The sequence below is a fragment of the Drosophila guanche genome, unplaced genomic scaffold (genome assembly GCF_900245975.1).
Source record: "Drosophila guanche unplaced genomic scaffold, DGUA_6, whole genome shotgun sequence".
NCBI lineage: Eukaryota > Metazoa > Arthropoda > Insecta > Diptera > Drosophilidae > Drosophila > Drosophila guanche.
Window position 1 is genome coordinate 7,624,032 of NW_022995746.1, and position 10,659 is coordinate 7,634,690.

At 42.9% G+C, this 10,659-nt stretch overlaps 2 protein-coding genes across 3 annotated transcripts in view; one reads left to right on the top strand and one right to left on the bottom strand.

The window, feature by feature from the left end:
- LOC117581978 (dnaJ protein homolog 1) overlaps positions 1 to 5,523 on the top strand; it is a 14,960-nt gene extending 9,437 nt beyond the window's left edge. For both annotated transcript variants that reach the window (XM_034269466.1, XM_034269467.1), the window contains exon 6: positions 4,928 to 5,523. In XM_034269466.1, the coding sequence (XP_034125357.1) occupies positions 4,928 to 5,155 (228 nt within the window). In that variant the 3' untranslated portion in view covers positions 5,156 to 5,523. The remainder of the gene's footprint in view (positions 1 to 4,927) is intronic.
- Positions 5,524 to 7,598: 2,075 nt separating this feature from the next.
- LOC117582371 lies at positions 7,599 to 8,334 on the bottom strand. The gene has a single exon (XM_034270031.1). It carries the CDS (start codon positions 8,300 to 8,302, stop codon positions 7,700 to 7,702), a length of 603 nt encoding a protein of 200 aa, XP_034125922.1. The 5' UTR covers positions 8,303 to 8,334; the 3' UTR covers positions 7,599 to 7,699.
- Positions 8,335 to 10,659: the final 2,325 nt, after the last annotated feature.

Here is a 10,659-nt window from a genome sequence, read left to right on the forward strand (position 1 = left end):
ATATGGACAGATTCTAAATAAGGAAAAACGTATATCTCAAAATTGAAATTTTGAAATACTCCAAAACGAACAGAAACCCAAATGACACGCCACGAAGTTTGTAGTGATGTTAAAATTGTTAATTGCATTAAGTAGATTAAATAGTTGCAACTCGGTTTCAGTGCGTAGATTTCTAACATTTTATTGCTTGTTAGTGCGACAAATTTAGTAAATATTTTTGGGCTTCTCGCTCGCTATGGCAAAGTATTTTTAAAATTTATGAATTCCAATTTTGGTTCCGCGGGTTTCGTGTTTTTTCGAGCTTAAAGTGTCATGTTGCTGTTTCTATATAGAAATATTTGACACGGTTTTTAGTTTAGGTTTGTTGTCATAATTATTTGGGTAGCTTAGAGAGATTGTTGCTCTGGGAATGAGTTTGAAGTGTGAGAATGAACAATGTTGAGTTGGTTAGAGGTAATTCATGTCGCTGTAATTCTTTTGGTGCTCCTCTTTTCAGTTATAATATTGACATACGTAAAACGGTGAATTGCTACTCCACAGCGTGCTGTGCTTAACTCTCCGAGAAGCATAACAAAAACACACGTGTGGTGCAGTTTGCCATTTGTCTCTTTCCCTTTCTAACCCACGCGCATAGTTGCAGGGGTTCAAGCGCAACGCGCTCTCGCTCTCATTAGCACAGTTCTTCGATCCTCTCTGAGCGTGGACCCTCTCTCAGCTTTCACACACTCTCTCTCACAAGCAGAAGTGCAGCAATGGAACAGGCAAATGACCCTAATAACGGTTAATCAAGCTAGAAGATGAAACGCAGGTAGCGGAAGGCTTACACACTCTGCAGTGCCTCAAATAAATCATTATTAAACAGCCGCGTGACTGTCGCTCGTAGAATCTCTCTCTTAAAAGCCGCCGCCATATGGCAATTGTAGCCTCCGCCATATATGGTTCATCCACATAATTGCCAACAAAAATTCAATTTTTTCCAGTCATAATTTGTTGTCGTTGCTGTAGCCTGCCTGTTGTCGCGGCTGCATTAAATTTACGAGTAATACGACCCATAAATTACATCATCGTTTACGATACAATTTCAAGTCAATGAGTTTCGAATTAATTTTCTGTCTTTTGATTGAGATCTGCGTTGGGACGTTGAAGGGATTTAAATAATGGCAGTGATGGAAGCAGAACAATAGGAATAAATAAATGATAGTAATCCTCTTGGATTTTAATGCTTCGAAACAGTTTATCAGACTTTAAAGAGCAGAAAGTATGCTGAATGTTACTGTACCTCAAAAAGGATTTCCAATGGATCGTTTCAAGACATATTTACATTTCCAAGTCCCGAAGCGTAGACTCTGCCACCCCAGGGCCGCTTTCACTGCACATATTTTAGAAATGGAAATTCAATTTAACAATGCTTTTGTTTTCAAGTGCCTGCGTCAGGAATTCCGCAGTGGCAGCAAAACTAAAATTGATGAACAATTCAAGGATGTACAAGCAGGACGAGTCCTCAACAGACTGGACAGCAAACTAGACTGGGCACTGGACTGGGTATTGGGATTCAGTTCTGGTTCTCAAAAGCTCGCTTGTAACTGATGGCCAGACGCCGCAGCATTTCTCCTGTTGTTATCCCTGTCTGCCTGTCCTGCCCGAATGGCATTGTCATTCGATTGGTACCGAGTACTACAAAATGATTTGCTTCGAGTGTGGGAAAGTCCCCTATTTTTTTTTAGAAAAAAAGAAGCTGGAAAAAACTCCAACTCCATAGTCCAAAACTTCGTTTGCATTTTGATGACAGTTGTCAGCAGAAGGATGAGGCGAGCTTCAGTCGGGGAAAAAAGAAGCAAAATAAAAGAATAATGCTTTATGACATGCGATTGAATGTTGTTGATTTGTTTTCACCATCCAGCCAGCCAGCCAGCCAGCCAGCCAGCCAGCCCTTTTTGCCTGAGTTCTGAGTTCTTTCAGTGAGAGTAATTGTCTAGTGCTGCGTTCGCAATGAATGCGGGAATGTGCGGAAAACTGCGGGATAAATCTATGGGCGGGAATTTATGTTTGCTGCCTGCACTGAAACTTGCCATTAAAAAGCTGAAGCTGACATTCAAATTTATCATCTATAGCTTGATTTACATCTGCCTTTTTGTTTTGTTTTTTAGATATGCCAGCTTTGTAAATGGGCTGCCATTTTTGTTGCATCCTATCAGCGGGTGTTCAAGTTTTGATGAGGGTTTTGTGACGCTGAGTTGGAGGTGTTTTCTGTGATTTTCTCTATAAGAATTGTATTTTGTTTTGAATGTTTATTACACCTAAACCTTCAACCCAAAACCAAACACATTTACCGCTTTTCAAGCTTTAAATAACATTCTCTCTAATCTCAAAGAGCATCCCAGCATCGGCTTCCAAATCCCGATTTCTAGTTTTATTTCAGGCCTTGTGCCTTGGCCATACCTGATCGCCGCTGAGAAGTGGTCGCTAAATTTTATCGTAGCGCCATTCACGTTTTTATTCCCTTTATATTTTGCGTTCCCTCTGTTTTCCCGCTGTTCTCTCTTGCTTTTTGGATTGTGAGGAGAATTTTGTATGCTTCAGCTTGCCGTAAAAGGTAGCAAAGTATTTAAGCGTTACAGATTTTTATATGCGAACATACGTGGCTATATATTTTGAGTTTTTTTTTGCGTTTTGGTCGCTTTAGTTGGGGACAACATTTTCAACATTTCCATTAAAAAAATATTGATGCTGGTCGACCACATCCACACAGTCGTCGTCATTGTCATCATGGGCATGGGACGGGTTGTGTTGTTGGGGTCTGTCGTCATCAGTTTATGTTGTCATCGCCTTAAACTCGCCATTCAGCAATGCTCGAACCTCCCCCCCCGACATATGTACTCGCATATTTAAATATTCATAAGGTGTGCACTTTGGTTTGGAATATTTCACTTTTTGGCGTTGTTTAACTTCTTATTTTATTGGGTGAGGCCCGACAGCACAATTGACAACTATTTAACAAGTGTTCGGTCAAGTTCTTGGGTTACAAATCACTTGTGACAATTTATGGATTGGCATAAAATATTATTATATCACACAGTTCCCCATTCCCGATAGTCTTCTATGGGTTTGGCTGGAGATTTCAAACCCTTTTTTCAGTACATAAATCATTGATGCGGTGCGGATTGACATCCAAGTTGTTTTGGCTTATTTATGGTATCTAGTTGGAATATGTGAAAAATGATTGTCTACTGGGGTTCGGTGACCCAAAAGGATTACGCATGATAATCTGTCATTTCAAGGGTTTCTCGATAGGGAAATGAATTGTTATACACAGGCAATGCTGAAGAATATGCTAACAAGGCAAGTCGAAATGGTAGTCAAACACTTCGATCCCAAGTCAAGATGGCAAATCAATCTTACGAATACCTCCGATGCAATATGTCTATCCACTTAAGAGCGCTGCTTTGCATAGTAAATTTATACAGTACAGTGGGTAAGCTGAACCTTTTTTGGACACAAAACACAGAAGGAACTTTGTCTGTAGAATCAATTTAAAAATGTATGTGGTTCGGATCTTGATTGCATTCTCAGTAGCGTGCCTGCTGCAAACTTTCGCTACCTGCGTATTTCTCTCCTTCATTTGTGTCTCATCTCCTAGTTTTATTTACCGTTATTTCGGTCATTTGCCTATTGCCTTGCTTGTGAGAGAGCGTGCAATGCTCAGAGAGGATCAAAGAACTGAGCTTATGAGTGAGAGCGCGAGCTGCGCGTGTACGCATGCAGCGTTAAGCGTGGGTTAGAAAGAGACAAGTTGTAGTTGAGTCGCAGGTAGCGGATTGTCTCTGGGTTATGCTTTTGCAATGCGTTGAGCGCAGTTACTTTTTGGAGAGCGCGCTGCAGCAGGGTGGTTCACTGCTGGACATTACAAAAAGTAGTTTAATATAAAATGAAGAACTTTCTATAAGTAGAATCAATGATTTAATTCTTTAGCTACAACTACATTTGTTTGTATATTCTATTTGATTAGTTTGCTTTGCACTTGTAACCATTTCTAGTTGGCAATATCAAGCACACAATTGACTTGTGAAATGATTAAAGTTGTTTACGTGCCACGAAAATCCCTGCCACTGGCTCACATGTTGTGTACTTCCGTCATAAAGAGCTTTTCTGAGACCCTGCGATATACACAAGTTTTTCGATCAAAACCCTTAACGATAAGCCCAAACCCTCGAACTTTGATGATAAGATAAGTTCGGGCTATAAATAACCAGCTGATATGTCGGTAAATGAACCCAAAAATAGTCTGGAAAACTTTAATTAAAGCAGATTTAAGGTAGTACAGATTTCCCTTGAGCAGCAAGATTGAATGGGATAAAGTTTCGGTTCTAATTAAGTAAGCCCCAGCCAAGGCACATCAATGTCTAGGGCCCAGACAAACCCTGATTGATGCCCATCTTTTAGTGGGCCAATTAAACAAATCGTATGTCAAACGAAACGAACAGAACAGAACACAGACGTATCAACGGGAAAAGAAAGGGAAAGCAAACAAAGAAAGGGGAGAGGGAAGAGGGAAGAGGAATGGACATCAGAGAAGCATAGAAGCGTGTCAACAACATGTTTAAACACGAATTAGGCAACATAAAAAAGGATTTACAAATGTTATGTTCGATTCGAAAGGCAAACACAGAGCGAGGACCAAGAAAGGAGCAGCATAAGAAACACACAGAAATAGTAAGGAGTAGGGCAAAAAAAGGGCAGCTAAGAACATAAACAGGATTACCAAAAGGAAAAGATTGATAGATTTCTCTTCTGCAACACAATGGGACTCATGTGTTTGTGTTTGCTTAGCTTAGAAATTGAGTTGTTGTGGTTATTGTTCGGAGCCCATTTTGATTGATAAGCCAAGTGCAAAAATAAATACAAAAATAATTTTTTTTTTTTTTTGCAGGCACTCTGCGGCGTTGTCTTCCAAGTTCCTACCATGTCCGGCGACAAGTTGCGCATCAGCACCATGCAGGAGATCATCAAACCGAATACGGTGAAGCGTATTCAAGGCTACGGTTTGCCCTTCCCCAAGGATACCACCCGAAAAGGTGATCTGCTTGTGGCGTTCGATATACAGTTTCCCGAGAAATTGACTGCCGCCCAGAAGGAGGTGCTGCGGGACATGTTATGAAGGGAATCGTTGATGCACGCAGCCATGAGCCATGACTCAACACACACACACACTCATCCATCCCCAGTTTGAAAGGAACGTGACTGGGCTTAGTCATACCATACACACACACACACACCATGCACACACCACTCCCACACACACCGAATCAGTCGCTCTCTCTCCCCTTTTTTTGCTTGTTTGTGTTCAATACATTTTTGCGCATTTTTTTACAGGAACTTTTTGTATAACCCTTTGTCACCCCCCCTCACCAAACCGGTCCTTAGCTACATGTTTACATACTCGCATATGTTGACCATAGTTATTATATCATTAATTCTTAATTTATTTGTCTAAATTAAAGCTACATTTAATAAATTACACACAAAGAAACAAACATGTGGAAGAAACAACAAAAAAGAACAAGCGAAAATTATGCGAAGAAATGTTTTATATTTTTGAAGAGGTTTTTTCTACGACTAAGGTACGTAGCTAAATATTACCACTCCCATTTCATTGTCAAACATTGCCAGAACTTTAAAAAGTTGTTTACTAAAAACCCAACACATTGTTATATTGCCATGCATTTCCCTGTCTTCACATCATTCTCATAGGAGCAAAAACTTTCCTGCCCAAAAAAAAAAAAAAAAAACTGGAAAGAGAAGTGAAAAGTGAAATTTTCGTTTTGGTAATCGTCGAGCGTTTGGCTAATTAGCTGCCGTCGCCTGTCTGGCACACCAGAGAGTCAGTCCTCTGCTCCCCCCGTCCATGTCAAACGGAATGCTGCTGCTTGTGCTCCTCGTTAAGTCATTAAAACTGCATGAAGTGAAAACTTTATGGTCTGCAAAGTTTGCCTCAAAGCCGAAACTAACCCAAAAAAAAAAGAGGCGAAAATTTCGAGCAAACCGAAAAGAATGAGACGGGAAAGTCCAGGCAAAGAAACCAACATCAAAGCTGGCAAAATGGTAATTCGTTTAAAAAGAAATCCAAGGACAAGCGGCACATAGAACGCATTTCATTTGCAGACAATAAACAGGCAGCCGGAGGAGGGCCCACAACAACAACAACAACTGGCGGGCAAAGTAAATAAATTAAATTCTGAACAACTCTTTGCATACAAAATAGAGAAAGAGCCAGGCAAAGAGTCCGCCAAAAAAAAGATTCAAAAGCTTTGGCTCAGATTTCAAACACATGCCAGAACGTGGGCAAAGGGGAGGAGCAAGAGCTGAAGCTGCTGCTGCTGCTGCTGCTCTGCAATGGATACCAGAGAGACAGCCAGACGAGAGCATTCGATATGCACGTGCCTGGGAGCACTCCACACACAAACTTCGGACTGACACTGTAACAATTCGTAGCGATTTTCCACTTATTTGCTGGAAAAACCAAAAATAAGAAGAAAAGGAAAGGCAAAGGCAAGGGCAGCGGCAACGGCAACGGCAACGGTAAAGCCAAAGGCAGATGCGGAAGCAAAGACAGCGGGAGAGGCAAAGGCAAAGCCAAAGGCAGCGGCAGCGGCAGAAGCAGCGGCAGAGCTAAAGGCAGCGAGAGAGGCAGCAGCAGAAGCAGTGGCAGCGGCAGCGGCAGAGGCAAAAGCGAAAAACCTCAAAATGGTAGGCCCGAGGATGAGCCAGCAAGAAGCGAAGCGTAGAGAAGGAGAAGGAGAGTAGAAGACACACGGAACGCCAGTCAAAATCACAGAAAATCATCGACAACTGGCAAATGTGTGAATTGAATTTTCAAACAATTTTTGGCCCGAGTGCAGCAGGAGCTGGAATGCTGCCCTGCCCGAAACCTTCCGAGTTCAGCCTTCAGCATTGGGCTCTTTCCTGTTGGTGGTCTGTTGCTGGCGCTTTTCAATTCCCTTTGCCCTCCATTCTCTGCTTTGTTCGGGGAACGTGCATGATTTGAGATTTGATTTGGGGCGGCTACATTACAGTCGCTGAAAGCCATCCCATCCGACGCGATGCTTGGGTAAACCTCGTTGTCCTCTGCTGTTTGTCCTGCGTCCTGCGTCCTGCGTTTGAAGCGGTTTTTAAACATTTCGCTCACGTAGCGGATGTTTATGCCATTAGCGTTTAAGTTTGCTCCCCATACAAAATGCGTCTCGTAAATAAAGCAAATGCTGGGCTTTGTTTCTTTTTTTTTTCTGCTGCTCCTAAAGGGAGTCCTTGCTGCTCCTGTAATTGCCACTGGTAATCGATGCTGCGGCTAGTTATTGAAAATTACGATGGAAAGCATAAAATTAAACGAATTTACGCGGCGACAAAGAGAGCAGTTTAAGTGGAATGAATTTCATTTTCACTTGGTTTGGCTTGCAGGAAAGAATTATCCACTCATCAGTTGACTCAATTTTTGTTGAGAACTCGGTGAACCGCAGCTGCCGATGCTCTCTAATGTGTCATTAAGGCCTCCAGAGTCAAGCCAAGTCTTTTCGGTTGCAATCTCTGGCACGGGCACAGGAATATTTGCCAATTTCTTGGGAGGCTTTAATGAAAGTTTCTACAAAAACTGCCTAAGAATATGCAACAAAATACAACTGAAATTTTACTCCCAGAAACTCTCACGTTAACATTTGCAACAGCAAGACCCACAGCAATAGCTGCAGCAAGTCGCACAATTGTCATCTTCGTCCTGCTGCTCGATCTGAGGATTGCCACAGGCATTGCTGAAGGACTTGCACTGCTTGTCCAGTTGCTGCTGCGCCGCACGATGCAGTCGCTCAATGCGCTGCTTGTAGGTTTTTGTGGGCCCCCGAATATTGCTCTGACATTCGATGTGATAGAACTGGCAATTGGTTTGCAGGCACATAAATGGTTCAGGCCGTTGGGCAGGAGCAGCAGGGGTGTCCTCTGGATCAGCCGCAGCTTCCTCTCCACAATGCTGCAAGCTACTGGCGCTGATTGTGCTCCTCTTTTGGACTCTCTTCACTGGAGTTGCCTTCTTCCTTTTCCACTTCTTGGTGAAGATCTTCGTGTAGGTTGGCTCTGTGATGGCTGCTTGGATCTCCCGCTCATACGTATCCTGACCCTTGGCGCCGCGCTGCTTGAGGCTGGACACCACCTCATAGCGATGATTAATCTCGCCGATTGTGCGCAGTGTCTGCTCAAAGGATATTTCCACCTGCTCCACAGCATGCAGCGTGCTCAAAAGTAAGCTATTTTGCAGCATTTTTCAACAGGAAATTTGAAGTTTGTGACACAAAATCACACGAATTATAATGAAAGAAAATCCAAAACCCAGCCGCAACCTTAGTTAGTGTTTGGATTTGTCATTTGGGCTGGGAAATTCCGATATGAATCGATCGTGGAGGCGCCTTATCTGCACATAAAGCTGATAAAAATTAACCCACTTTTCCCATATAAAGGTTGTCCTCTAGCCATGAACTTCAGTGTTGAAGTGAATTTACCCCAGCTAAGATGTCGCCACCTCCACCACAGCCGCACCACGGACCAACCCACCAGACGCCGGTGCATCCAATTCACCATGAGCCACCACATCATCCACCACACCACGGACCACCACACCAGACGCCGGTGCATCCAATTCACCATGAGCCACCACATCATCCACCACACCACGGACCACCACACCATGGGCACGCTAAGGAATAAATCTAAAAACAAATGTTAGATCAAATCTAATACCAAACACTTGCTCAAACAGCAATTGAATGTTTTGTTAGTGGTGGAAAAAATGAAATAAATTCAAAATTAAATGAAATTATTGTTTTAAAAATAAGATTGAATTCAAGCAATTTGGGCTTTATTTAAATAATATTTAACAATTATGTGGTAAATATCGATCAAAATGTCCTCGAAGTGATCGTCACGATATCAGCTATCGATATCCAAAACGATCAATCAGTTTCTAATTCGCTGTAACTGATGGAGAAAAGCCTATTTGTAATCTGCATTTTGGGCTGGATAATATTTCACTTTAGCGGCACTTTATAGGCATATCCCAGGTACTATAAAATGTGTAATCCTCAGTCTGGTGTAAATCAGTAAATTTGTTTTATTAAGATTTTTGTTTGCTTATAAACTAAAGGTATGCCTTTATATCCTAACGAGGATGCATGGGTGGGCCGTGATGATGTGGGGGTCCATGGCAGGGTGGTCCGTGGTGCGGAGGTCCGTGGTGCGGAGGTCCGTGGTGCGGTGGTCCGTGGTGCGGTGGTCCGTGGTGCGGAGGTCCGTGGCATGGTGGCCCATGGTGCGGCGGTCCATGGTGCGGCGGTCCATGGTGGTGTGGCGGATGGTGGCAATGATCGTGGTGCGGTGGCGGCGACATCTTAACTTGGCTAACGACAAACTCGTACTGAAGTTCCGTCAGCCTTGACTTACCATTTATATGAATCAAAAATATTATTTCGAGTGCCTCGCTGGACTTATCAGAGCCCACTCCTGCGATAAGAATAGCTATGGGAATTCCGAATAGAGGACAATAAAGATAAGGGACTAGCCCATAACCAGAAGAGTTGATGTTCTCATGGGGGAAATGGCTGTGAGTTGGATGAGTCAGGGATTGTTTTTGTTGTGAAATGTTAGCCCATGAAAGGCAATGCATAAATGAGTGAAATCAGCATTGAATGGATTTGAATTTTCACATAGGAATTTTTCTTGGCTAATCAATCAATTCCCTTGGGTTCTGGCTGTCTTATCGTCTTAAACCAATGTCTGGACAACATTCGGATGATTGATTTGCCAAGTTTATTGCACTGAATTAAACAATTAATAAATTATCTTTGGACCGGCAAATATTTCATTTGTTTCATTATCTATAATATTCCGCATTAGATTCCAGATGGGTTTCAGATGTTATTAGTCAGTGGGGAAAATGATTGGAATGACGATTAGTTGGGTACTGCGGGACTCCCGCTGTGGTTTCAATGGGGATGCACAGAAAGAGCCATAAAAACGCTTCAAACTTATCCACTTGAACCCTTTATCAGCAATGTCCCACATCAAAACATTGTGCCGAAACGCACTGTACTCAGGCGCCATCCATCAACCGCTTAATAATTGACTGCGTCGGCATTGGATTTCACATCGATCCAAAAAGAAAGCGCTTCAAGCAAGGGCAAATAAAATTTATAACAAATCCAACAGACATACATCATTTTGATATGCCACGTTCCATCTCCTTGCTCCGTATATTTGCTTAAGAAGGATGCTCCCCACCACACATGGTTCCGGGATCTGCTGGCCTGCGGGGCAACTCTTAGCCGGGACAGACACATTAATTTTACTGCTTGCTTCTCTAACCGCATGCAATTTTTCTTGGCTGCCGCTCAGCCTCCCCTCCCGCCAGCTAACGGTTTGCAGTGCCAGGAAGCAGTGGGAAGCAGTGGGCTGGCTGCTGTCGGGCAGCTGCGGGTTTTGGGGTGTGCACATCTATCGGGATCCTTCAGTCAGTTAGTCAGTCAGCCAGATAAGTGCGGTTTATGTGCAGCACGTAGACCAACTCAATACACTCGATAAATTGCGGCGGGGCTGCTGCTTGGAAACGGGGCGAAAACTTGACCG